Source organism: Solanum lycopersicum, chromosome 2 (genome assembly GCF_036512215.1).
Source record: "Solanum lycopersicum chromosome 2, SLM_r2.1".
Classification (NCBI taxonomy): domain Eukaryota; kingdom Viridiplantae; phylum Streptophyta; class Magnoliopsida; order Solanales; family Solanaceae; genus Solanum; species Solanum lycopersicum.
Window position 1 is genome coordinate 54777299 of NC_090801.1, and position 12297 is coordinate 54789595.

At 34.6% G+C, this 12297-nt stretch overlaps 3 protein-coding genes across 4 annotated transcripts; 1 reads left to right on the forward strand and 2 right to left on the reverse strand.

Annotated features, from left to right (window-relative positions):
* Positions 1-266: 266 nt before the first annotated feature.
* LOC101260298 (probable arabinosyltransferase ARAD1) lies at positions 267-3952 on the reverse strand. The gene is made up of 4 exons (XM_004233199.5): positions 3112-3952; positions 2310-2597; positions 1764-2129; positions 267-825 (listed from the first exon to the last, which is right to left on the reverse strand). Exons 1-4 carry the CDS (start codon positions 3694-3696, stop codon positions 637-639), a joined length of 1428 nt encoding a protein of 475 aa, XP_004233247.1. The 5' UTR covers positions 3697-3952; the 3' UTR covers positions 267-636.
* Positions 3953-5197: 1245 nt separating this feature from the next.
* LOC101259703 (14 kDa zinc-binding protein) lies at positions 5198-8811 on the reverse strand. 2 transcript variants are annotated; one of them, XM_004233197.5, is made up of 6 exons: positions 8671-8811; positions 8490-8585; positions 7547-7627; positions 6388-6535; positions 5716-5833; positions 5198-5514 (listed from the first exon to the last, which is right to left on the reverse strand). In XM_004233197.5, the coding sequence occupies exons 1-6, from the start codon at positions 8700-8702 to the stop codon at positions 5447-5449; spliced, it is 543 nt and encodes a 180-aa protein (XP_004233245.1). In that variant the 5' UTR covers positions 8703-8811; the 3' UTR covers positions 5198-5446. The 2 variants fall into 2 exon arrangements, with proteins under 2 accessions (XP_004233245.1, XP_010317037.1); XM_010318735.4 differs by having other exon boundaries at positions 5716-5836.
* An 18-nt stretch (positions 8812-8829) lies between these two features.
* Positions 8830-11839, forward strand: LOC101260008 (sulfiredoxin, chloroplastic/mitochondrial). Its single transcript, XM_004233198.5, has 5 exons — positions 8830-8970; positions 10116-10270; positions 11291-11324; positions 11445-11538; positions 11624-11839. The coding sequence occupies exons 1-5, from the start codon at positions 8895-8897 to the stop codon at positions 11637-11639; spliced, it is 375 nt and encodes a 124-aa protein (XP_004233246.1). The 5' UTR covers positions 8830-8894; the 3' UTR covers positions 11640-11839.
* The last annotated feature ends 458 nt before the right edge of the window (positions 11840-12297 follow it).

Consider the following 12297-nt stretch of genomic DNA (forward strand, 5'->3'; position numbering starts at 1 on the left):
GTCCCATGGTTACAAAATAATATTTTGATTTTCCTGCATTACATTTATTTTTTAATTATTTTAAACATATGTACTATTGGTTCTTCTATGTAGGAAATTCATTGAGGAATTTTTATATATTGCTATGTTTGAATCATAATTATGAATCATAGCAATAGCTTTACAGAAGAGAGGGGCGGTCAAACATCAATCTCAATTAAAAGTGTATAAAATGAGAGGAACTTTGGCCAAAAAAAATTACAGAATAAGAGATGAAAGATGAGACATTTTGAGACAAAAGCCTACATATTAGCTGTGATTTCATATATCATGATGTACAACATTATAAATACACATAAAAGAATTGCTTCTAGTCACTGCAATTCTCAAAATGCATGCATCCAGGAAGTGTGAAATGAATAAATAAAACTATGTATATATCAAAATGTACTAGACCGATCCTTATTTTAGCGTAAACTGTATTTTCTACATGTTAGCAGGGATGTTAATCAAAGAAGGCCAGATAGCAACCATGCCATCCCAAATATAAGTTACAATAGTACAAGAATCTTGATCTACCACCTTCTTACCCGAAAGTCAGGGTGATCCACAAATGCTCAAAGTGGATGGTGACTGAGAAAATGTCACTAGTCTGGATCATAATGTCGTCAAGATTCCTGTCTCGTTTGAACAGAGGCAAGAGCAATCTGGTTCAGGTAACTCTCTTTTCACAAGACGTTTATCACGATTGATCATTAACCTAACAAGTGGCAACTTCAAAGAAACCTGTCGCCAAATTTCTTTTACTGTTCCATCTGGGTCCTCATATTCATAGTAATGCTTCACCTGAAGATTCCATAAATCAAGAGTACATATGTTCAAACATGAAGGTATTAAAGGGTTTCTTTATGTTTGCTTAGATGTTAAAGAGTCCACATCAACTAAAGCATGAGATACTTGAAGAATTTAGGAAAGATAACATGTAGGAACGAACTACACGGTAACCTATCCGGAACAGATCATAATATGGTTTATATGCAAGGAACTAATTCAGGCATCACCTAGCTTATGGCCACCAATATTTTATTCATGACAAAATAGTTGGCCTATAGCACTGAGATTAGCTGGGTAAGAGATCATCTGCCTTTGCTAGCAATTAAATGAGTCAAGTACCTAGAGAGCTAATCTAAATTTCCAAATAAACAATGTTCTTTTGTTGAGTGATTCAGAAGATATGAGACAACTGAACTTCTTCTAGAAAAAACAATTTTTTGTAATACACATTCTTCTTCAAATGAAATTGAACAGCTTCAGCTTAACTCTAAGGATGTTTCCATAGAAGAGACAAGAAGCAGAAATTGAAATATCAAAGATTTCAGTGATCCAACAGGTAGATAATATCTTTTTAGACAATGGAACATAAGAAACATTCACTAATACTTGCTCATCTGTTTCTTTGTTGTCACTGTCAAAAATCTTGCAGATCCTTCTAAACCTTGACGCATTTGTCAAGGCTCATATTAGACATCTTGGCACAAGATAGTAACTCTTTGAGAGAGGAAAAAGGGAACATACACACACACACACACACACCTCTTAGAGTGAGTCAGTATATCTATAGATTTTTCAATTCCTCAATCAAAGACTCGACGGGGGAAAACAGAAAAAGAACCTCACATGCTTATTTATGTACAGAGTGTGCGATGTATGTTTAACTCCAATTAGCAAATTTATTTTCTGGCTATAATAGGATGCAGGAACAATAATTATGTACTAGTATATACCTTTTTCAGCTCCCTTTGGTATTCCAAAACCCTCTCCATGCTTACTTTCCTGAGCTTTTTAACCAAGAACCCTGGCTTCACAGCTGTGTTAGAGTCTACAAAAATTGCGATTTTCCTGTAGTCCACAACATCCTCAAATGGCAATTCAATGTGATCACTGATGATTACAGGGACACACAAGCTCACAATAGCATCAAAAAGACGGCAAGCTGATGGAGTATCACCAGCTGGATGCAGACAAAATTTTGAAGTGTGCATCCCTTTTCTTGCCTCACGACGGCTCTCCCTAGATTGTGCACCATGTTTTATGATGACATCCTCTTCTTTCTCAAGCAATTGAAAAAGCAAATCACGAATTTTTCCTCCCTGACACATTACCAAACACACATAACATGATACCATTTGTCTTTATGTAAATAACTAAGGAACTTTGATGTGCATTGAGTGCAGGGAATAAGACAGAAGAAATAAGACGGTACCAGTAAATCCTATATCAGAAACAAGATATCAAACACCAAATTATGAAACTTTTCCAATCAAAATTACCTCCTTTCTGTATCGATTGCCCATGAAGAAGAGCAAAGAATTCCGATTATCAACGCCAATATCCCCAGTGTATGTGTTAATCCGATGTGAGTACGGCAAGATGACATCCTTAACAAGAGATGCCTGATTACGAGCCAGCCTTCCAAAATCAGAAACTAACAGCACTCCATTCTTCACCTTATCCACAACCTTGTATAAAGCATTAGGATCCTGGCATATAAACACGTGATCCCAACCATTGTTCCTTTTCCAGTACTCCTGCTTCTCCAACCATTCAATTAAAGACTCCTGCAACATGCACAATGCGATCATCTACCATTTTTATGCAATTTAATTCTGTAACACAAATGTATACACGTAAACAAATGCACTTCTGGATCTAACAAGCATGAGACGATCATCATCCTCTTTCTTTAGTTTTTCTTTTTCTGATCACAACTTTGTCCAGCCCAACTTATGTGCACCTCAACTAATACATAATTCTACCGACCAACACACGTACCGAATAATTCTACCTCCAATGTATATGCATTAATCAATGTGGACATTGTTCTGAAGCTCAACCATAAAATCTAAGCAACAAATTGGTGAACTAATAAAGAGAGTCCTCTAGAATAACAAGTGATAGATCATTTAAAACACAATTCACCAATTATAACTACTGTAACTAAATTAACAAGTATGAACCAATAGAAACAAGCTATGATAAAAAAGATGTAAACTTTAACTCAAAAAGCAACACAATGCAATCCTAGAAACATGAATTATGAAGAAAATAATCCAACAAATAGTGATTTCCTACCTGCGTTTCCTCATCACTATAAGTAGGCCTCTTCACGGGTGCAACAACAGCATTATTGGATCTAATCGGATTCGCCACAAGGCTCAACGACGAGAAGAAAGGCACATAGAAAAGATCAGCTTCCTCCGGGTCCATAACCCGAGTTACAGCCGACCCGACCCGTTCTAAACTCGGCCGATTCAGGTCAGAAAACAAATACCACTCAGCAGAATGCTGATTTCCAGGATACTTAAGCAACGAATCATCACTCTGCTTCTCTCCACCTCTTGCCAACGCATAGCTCTCAATAACCCCATACGTAAACTTCCTAGGCAGATCATACATGTAAACTTTCACAGATTTCAAATTCTGGGTATTGTAATTCCTGCTGAAACTAACACTGCCGACATTGTTTGGTGGGTCTGAGAAGATGAATGTGTTGAAGAAAGCATATAAAGCTAAGATTGAGAACAAAGTAGTGGCAAGTGTAAGAGTTGATCTGGTAAATTTTCTGCGCATTTTGTTGATTAGGGATTTGGGTGGCGACGCCGGAGGAATGATGACGGAGGACGGTGGCGGTGATCGGAGTTTGGGTCTTGGATTCATGGATTGTTCCCCAAAATTTATTGTGGTCACACCATGTGCAATATTGCTTCAAGATTTGGCTAAATTAATTAATATTTATAGGGTTTGTTTATAACTTATTAAAACCAAATAGAATTTGGGATAATAATTAACATAACAAACCCAATAGGATTAAGATAATTGCCAAAAAATTATTTAACTAATGTTTGTAATATAATTTTTAAAATAAATTTCTCGCTTTTGAAATTAATTCTTATTGAGATCGAAAATTCGAATTAAATATAAAGTTTATCTTAAATTTCAGGTTTGTATGTCTTAATTTATTTTCTCAAAAAAGTAATTTAAAATTTTAAAAACTCAATACTAAAGTCTATTTTAAATAAGCTCAAATTTCAAATAAAATTTATATATATAATTTAGACTAATAAACTTTAATGATTAATTTGTTAAAACAATTACAAATCTATTTAATATTTTTTTATTTACTTTTTCATGTATATATCTAAATTTTAATTATGACTGAAACACGTGTTAAAATTCCTTACAATTTTAGATGTATAACTTTGAAATATATTCCAAAAATTAATTTTTTAAACTTTTAAATTTTGAGCTTTTAATAATGACCGCTTATGAACAGAGAGTTTGTTTATCGATTTTCATTCGAATAAAGGTGTCAACTCAAAGAGATAAAATTGCATATGAAAAATTTTAAACATATTTTTTAATTAACTAATTTTCAAGGAAACAAAGAGATAAAATTGCATATCTTTAAAAATAATAATAAAAGGATATTTTCTTCTTTGTGTTGTGATACAAAAATAATGAAAAGGATGAGAAGTGGAATTTATATTTTGAGGTTCGTGCGGTGAAAGAAAGAGTCGAGATAAAAAAAAATATTCTAAACCTCCAATTTATTTACTAATACAAAAGATAGTAGTAATTGTATATTGAAAAACTGTGTTTTTTTCGCGAAGCTTTAAACTATTCAATTAATTTGAAGTTGTTTAAGTTATACAACATTCTTGGGTTGTATTGTGCGGGGATAATTCAATGGTTAACCAGTTGAATCAAAGTAAATTATACCACAATTATTAAAGAGATATCAAAGCCTGAATATATATTTTTATTCATATGATCTTTCAACAATGCCTGCTGCAAATTGGCTAAATCTGACATTAATCTCACAATGCTATTCAAATTTGGGAATTCAGCATGTTCTTTTTTCATCTGAACCAACTTATGCACCTGCTACCTCCTATCAACACAAGTATCGAATAACTCTTAAATTGTCAGGGCAACTCTGTCGATCAAAACCTAGACAAATGAGAAGAAATCACCTAATGTTTATAGCTATCGGGGGAATACATTGTTTGATACATCATTTTTGATGGTTGTAGTCAACTGGGAAAAAACAAATGGCTAGCTACTCTAAGAAAGAGCTTTAGACTAATTAATCATGCACAGAATAGGTGTTCAGCATAGTACCTATATAGATAAATACCAACAGAAGCAATTAGGGACATTCTTGAGAAGGAAACAGTTGAAGTACTTCACAGCATTCATGCAAATGCAGATAAAAAGATGATCAAGAACATACACGGTTAGTCTGGTTACTGCAATGAAGAGAAGTATCTGTAGTCATTCACCAAATATACTTGAATCACATCTAACAATAGTACTTATTGCATGACACAGATGTTGAACATCGGTACACGTGTCATATTACATCAATGCAGATAAATGGAGTACTTGCTCCCAACCAAGCTTGATTCTAACCCGGGGGCCATTTCAGCTGTCTTCCGCCAAGTACGTGCAAGTGAAGATGGTATACAGATTGACCTATGCAAGGAAGAGAGGGGAAACATTACTTTTGTTACTGCATTATGTACTATGGAACTGTTTTTGAACTCCTAAAAGATACATAAAGAAAAGTTTCGATGTAAATAGCATTGTATTCATTGTTCATACAAAGTTCCCATGTTAGCAATTAGGTTCACATTTTTGGAGAGCTGGGGAATATTAGAAGGGAGATAGACTTACATGCTGAGGGACCACTATTAATGACAACTCGAAAACCATCTACGATGCCTTCTTTCTCCGCTACTATCTTGGCAGCATAAAGGAGGTTGCCCAATATATCTTCATGTCTTTGTTCAGCCTTCTTAGATCAGAACGGAACCAGTTGCAAGGTATCAATTACCAGAGAAATTAACGCGGAAATGAACATAAAAATAAGAAATAGAAGGTAAAACACAGTAAAATTGACTTTTTGAGGGACAACTTCGAAGTTGCTAATCTATAAAGTTGTTCACGGGCTCCGAGATTCCAGTCTTTTACTAAATATTTCTAATTTTATTCTGTAATCATCATTGTCAAGCTACGAGCACTTTCATGTAAAACTGTTATAACTTCTTAACATCATGCAAAAAAGAGTGCAAGATGACCAACTTTTACACCCAAATAAGTGCTTGCCTTAACAAAACAGATTATATAGATCTCAAGTATAGGGGCAAAAGCCAATATCAAAGGGATACGAACTATTTCCACTTCGCGACAAACAATTTAGATAAAGACTCTCGCACCCTGAATTTTGGTATGACTTGTGATTTGTGCTATACCAAAAGTCAAGATACGCATTCCTTGAAACTAGACATAGAAGGCATACCACATTGATAATAATAACAGAAATTAGATAGAGGGAAATGTACCCACCTTTCCAAGCTCTGTTAATCCATCCCTCGACTTCGGGATAATTAGAACATGAACAGGAGCTTGAGGATTGATATCCCGAAATGCAAGAACCTTTTGATCCTCATATACCACAGAAGCAGGTATTTCCTTAGCAATGATTTTATCAAATCTGAATGCACAAAACAAATTGATCAGACTGCAGTGAGCCTAGATGATCATTCAGTCACCATGTCTGACAGAAGGTATGCAAGTCAAACTGTGGATGTTCACATCAAATTTACTAGTATGAAACAAAAGCTTAAGCAGCTCGACAAATTAACCAAGATCAGTTTAATCGTTCTTTCTCAGGGAAGGTAATCATGGAACATATAAGCAAACTACTGCTGCAACAAACACTTGTTGCCTTGAAACAATTCAAATCTTTCCTTTTTTCTGTAAGGTCGAAGTTAATGCTGTATAATATGTATTAGAGGGGAAGTCGGAAACCATATATGTGGTAACATCTTGCACTAAAACTGAAGGATGATATTTAATGAGAATCAAAGTAATTATATCAAAAGTCAGGATATCATATTACTATGCAGGTCATATCATTCTCTAAAGTAGACAAACGTGTTCTTCTTACAGATACATTTTTAGTTATCTGTTATCATCTACTATTAAGTAACCAAAGGGAAGTCCGAAAGAAATAGCAGATCTTGTAGCAATCAGCCTTTTCATTTTTGCTGACTGCTTAGTGCCGTAAAAAAAACTATGTACCAATGCATCTGATCCAAAATCTTAACTCCAGTTCTTGAGGAGATATACACCGGGGAGGTTTCTGAACTAAGAAATGCAAGTAAAAAGGATAACTATTGCAAAAGAAAAACACAATGCAACAAAAAGATGCAGAGTTCAAAATAATGGTATTGACGTACAACCTTTTTTGTGCCAATTACTTCAATGTTTTAGTTAAAAAGGGAACTCTATAGTGTGATTCTTCTTCACTAACTACCTCCAGTAGTCAACAAACTAAAGGTCTTCTATTTCCCATAAGCATAAGGAACACTTATATTCTATAATCAATCAAAAAGAAAGTGCATAACCGATACAAACACCGTTAATTAGTTTGAAGCTCTGACAATCTAAACTTAATCAAGTAATAGAACTACAAAACGTTCTATCCACGGGAAAACAATACATGGTTGGAGCTCCAGTATCAGCATTTACAGCAGCAGCCCTGGCAGCTGCTTCCTCATCATGTGCAGAAGCTACATAGGACCTGTCTTTACAAAAAGAAAACAAATCTCAATAAGAAATTCAAAGAGGACCTATGGGAGCAGAAAAATAGGATCTTACGTTACAGATATTTCTATAAGTAAGCTCCTGATTCACACTTGTTTTGATTAAACATAGAAAACACTTATCATAACTGCCTCAGTTACAGCTTTAAATAAGAGAATAAGCCAATCATGGCGGGAATGTGCATTCAAATACAACTAGTTGACTACAATCATTTATTATGAGTGTAAGGTAGTAAAAGAGAGGCAAACCAGAAAAAAAGATTCCACTTTGAAATGAAAACAGCAAAGACCAGACTACCAGGAACAATAATCATCCCTCAAAGAAGATGACATATTCAAGGAGTTCAATAACTCCCCCACGCTGTATAATCTCAAATAACCATCACAAGAACTTGCATTCAAATGACTAAATGAAGTGAAATCACTTGCTAGGATTAACACATCAGTCACACTCCGTCCCACTTTTTGTGACACCCTTTTTCGTTTTAGGAGACACCATATTGTTTTAACACCATTACATTTCTATATAACCTCTACAACTGTCATGTACTGAAAACTAATCAAATTATTCAAAGACTTAAAATTGACCTGTTGCTTTTACTATCTAAAGTCAAATTGAAATAAAATACATAATTCTTTAAGATTCGTATCCAGTCAATTATCATGGACTAATCAGACTACAAGAACCCCATTTTGCAGAAGCAAGTAAAAATGATAGATTCCTCAACAAAAAGGACAAAGTTATTGGTATAACAAAACCAGAATGATATACAAGCTCTCAAGAACAATCTATGGATATTGAATCACTAAATTCAGGATTTCCTTGAGAAATTTACAAACCTTTGAGATTGAAGAGGATAACGTGAGGCGGGTACGATTCTTGGTATGTAATTTGATGTCTTTATGAAACCCAAAGCTTTCACTAAGGAAGGGCCTCTGCAAATATATAAAAATCAAATCTTTCAGCAAGTAGAGAAGCAAGAAGAAGGAAGTGGGGTGTGGGGTGTGGGGGGGACTGTACCTCAAAAGTGTGAGAGAGCTCATAGCAGCCATGGAAGTGAGGAAAAACCAGAATGCTGCAATTTATTGGTGTAATGGAGGAAAAGAGAGAAAATCTAAGGGTCTCTAGGCAATTACTGAATTTCATAAGGACCGGACAGTTTTTTCTGATTCAAACACAAAGGTCCCTTTATTTTCATATATCATCAAATTCAGTAAGATTCAAGAAGTTATACAAAAGAGAAAATGGCGAATTTTGTTCTGCAACTTCCAAATAACCTGCGTTTAAGGAGCTTCACTGTCTCCTCATCCTCCTCTAATGGTATTCATGTTCGTTCCTTTTTGTTCTGTCTAAAAAAAATTATTCACATGGTTATTGAGAATTCCTGCTAAAAATCCATACTTTATGAGAACATTTATCTGTTCACGTATGAGTTTCTTCTCAAATCAAGTAATTTTAGTATACATAACTTTTCAGAGACACCATGATCTAGATAAAACCAATTTGGGCTAAAGGTGTGTGCTTTTGGTTGTTTGTGAAACTCTTTCAACCATGTATGTTTGGATTGAATGAATTGCTACATTTCTTACTATACTATATGTTTTCTTCTTTGTTTTACTTGGATTTGTTGCTCTTGAGTACGCACACACTACACTCCACAAACCCGTGGAATTCCACTGGGTATGTTATTGTGGTTGTTGTTGCTTGCTAATTGCTATAGTACATGTTTTTGTTTTTTTGAATTGTTCTCATGTTGATTTCTGCTGCAATATTATCTTTGTATAGACCTTTTACATCAGTAACGGATTCTGCAGAGTACAAAGAATTTTAGTGTATGCGTAGTTATTGAATTGGTAATTGGTTGTATTCGTTGAGTTGATACTAGCTTAGCAGAAGCATTTAGTGGTTTTGCTCATAACTGGTTATTGTTGCAAGGGTAAACAAAAGATGAGAAAAATAATGGAATAGAATTTTTGATCTCTAAAATGTATTGTACTACTACATACAGAGGAAAATAGTTCTAATGGATAAAACCGTAAAGGATGGCGATAATATCCTAGTAAACAAAAACTAAAAGCATAATTACTTGGTGGACCGAGTTACTTGGTATCTGCTGGTAGGATGTGGGAGATATCCCGTGAAATTAATCCAGGTGCCCACAGGCTGGCCCAAACAGCATGGTTATCCAAAAAAAAGGACTAGAAGCACAGTTACTGGAATATGTAGTTCATAAACCCTTATTTCTTTCCTTTTCAATACATACTAACTTTTTGATGTGCCTAATTAGCATTTCAAGTTGGATTTTCGTAGCTGTCTTTCCATTGCGAAGTCTGTAATCATAAACCTACCAGTTCTCTTATTTGTATTGGTCATATAAACTTGTTGTGAGTTAACGAACAATTTCAAGTACATAAACTTTCTTGTTAAAGGTTAATGCTAATAAATTATTCATATAATGGTTTCAGGGGCTACTCCTGGTGTGCCTCAATCTGCCGGGCCAGTGATTCTTGAACTTCCCCTTGATAAAATCCGAAGGCCACTCATGCGTACCAGATCTAATGACCAGCAAAAAGTGAAGGAACTGATGGATAGTATCAAGGAAATCGGGCTTCAAGTACCTGTAACTACTAAATCATCCTGTCATTTACTTTTCACATGATTAGATGCTATTTTGCCTTCATATATAAGTTGCAGATTCATATTCTTCTTACATATTTATTGTACTACTCCATCCATTCCATTTTATTTGTCTTAGTTTGACTAGCCACAGCGTTTAAGAAAATAAGAGAGACTTTTGAATCATGCGGAGTTAAACTAAAGATGTGTAATGTACGAAAATGCCCTTTGAAGCTTGTCGTCCTAAACATGTCATATGGAATGTTGAAATTATAAATTTTTTTTGACAAACGAAATCATAAAGTTACTAAATATAGAAAATGATGTTCTTCTTGAAGCAGACTAAAAGGAAAGTAAGATGTACAAATTAAAACAAAGGGAGTATTGATTTTCTGAATCAATAGGAACCTTGTGGCATAATTAACATCAAGCAGGAATAGCCTGTAGCTGGTTGATATAAAAGATTATAAACTTGATAACAAAGAAATTTTTGAAGCCTTCTGTTTCGCTGATAAATCTGCTGCATAACAAATAACAAGAACTTGAAATAATGGAACTGTATTGTTATTTTGATGTTGAAACTGAAAAAATTCTTAGGAAGAATACATCTTAGTCAGTTGTAATTCTATGTTCCTCTTAGACACAGTTATAAAAGCTAATGACACAATCGAACACTTTGTCACCTATTACTTGGAAAAATTTGTTGCCTGATAATGTAGTTTGACTGTAAAGTTTTACAAACTCAACTATTTGCATTCTTTCTGGTGACCTACTTCACAAAATGACAATCAGATAACATTTATGCCCCCTCCTAAACCAAGTTCCCATCACTCCTTTGCTAAAAGAGAGATGACAGCCTTGACATTTCTAGAGTACTGCACTTTATTTGGTTAAATATGGGGAAAGGTTGCTCTTGACACTTCAATTATGGTTTAAGTAATTACTGATAGAAGTTTAGCTTTAGTTCTTGTCAATTTATCTGGTGTAAATATTAGACTCAGATACAGTTCTTTCTCTCATGCAGATTGATGTGCTTGAGGTAGATGGGGTTTATTACGGTACGTCTTCTTTCCGATTTCTTGCCTAAGCAAATAATCTATTCACTGCTATCTATTTCAACTGATACTTCATTTTTAATAGCTAAAGAGAATTTAAATAATTTCTCTTGTTATATCCAGGCTTTTCTGGTTGTCATCGCTATGAAGCTCATCAGCAACTTGGCCTTCTAACTATACGTTGCAAAATTCGTCGAGGAACAAAAGAAACTTTGAGGTTCCTCCCTTTTTCCTCCAGTCATGCAACTTTTTTCTGCATCTCCTATTATAGCTGTATCATTCCATTGAGTTTACCCTCGCAGGCACCATCTTCGATAAGATCCAGCTAAATCACTCTAAACTGAAGATGCATGATAATGGATCGTCCTCCAACAATATTGATGATATGTATTTAATGTAAATGTATACAAGATTTGCCAATGTTTGAGGTGTGCAGTACCTAAACTTTGGAGTTTGTACATTAACTTGGTTGATATGCAAAAGAAGATCAATAATGGCTTTATATATTGCTATACAAATCCCAGCATCCGATAAGAATATTGCATAATTATTGTCTTTCCTTTCTTTGAGGAGATTCTTCTCTTTCTTTTTTCGGTTTCTCGTTCTTTCCCTCTGTTCTGGGAATAGGATGCCCTTATTTTTCTTTCGTTGTATGCAAAACTTCAAATATAGGTTCAATTGACATATTGTACTTCTTCAACAGGATTAAGAATCACCACACCATGTTGGTTTGGTTGGAGTTGAGTGTATCTATCAATGTAGAGGCAGAGTCTGGATAAAGGAATCCTTACATATTTGTTATCTTCTGTTTCTTCATTTCCAGTTATAGAGCATCATACTCTAGGAACGTAAGATTTCACTGAGTATATTGTTATCGTAATAGTCAAGGAAGGTAATTGTACCAAGGCAAAGACATGGTGAAACATAGAACTCGAGGATACTGCATAGGACTGGGATCAAATTTTGTAGTGATGTC

Bases quoted from the DNA above. Each gene is read 5' to 3' on its own strand.
- LOC101260008 (XM_004233198.5), top strand. From the start codon at position 8,895: ATGGCGAATTTTGTTCTGCAACTTCCAAATAACCTGCGTTTAAGGAGC. The intron at 10,271-11,290 runs GTAACTACTAAA...TCTCTCATGCAG, and splicing joins AAATCGGGCTTCAAGTACCT to ATTGATGTGCTTGAGGTAGA. The intron at 11,325-11,444 runs GTACGTCTTCTT...TGTTATATCCAG, and splicing joins GGTAGATGGGGTTTATTACG to GCTTTTCTGGTTGTCATCGC.
- LOC101260298 (XM_004233199.5), bottom strand. From the start codon at position 3,696: ATGAATCCAAGACCCAAACTCCGATCACCGCCACCGTCCTCCGTCATC. The intron at 2,130-2,309 runs GTAATTTTGATT...GTAATGTGTCAG, and splicing joins GCAATCGATACAGAAAGGAG to GGAGGAAAAATTCGTGATTT. The intron at 826-1,763 runs GTATATACTAGT...TGGAATCTTCAG, and splicing joins ACCAAAGGGAGCTGAAAAAG to GTGAAGCATTACTATGAATA.
- LOC101259703 (XM_010318735.4), bottom strand. From the start codon at position 8,702: ATGGCTGCTATGAGCTCTCTCACACTTTTGAG. The intron at 8,586-8,670 runs GTACAGTCCCCC...ATATATTTGCAG, and splicing joins AGCTCTCTCACACTTTTGAG to AGGCCCTTCCTTAGTGAAAG. The intron at 5,515-5,715 runs GTAAGTCTATCT...TTCCTTGCATAG, and splicing joins TAATAGTGGTCCCTCAGCAT to GTCAATCTGTATACCATCTT.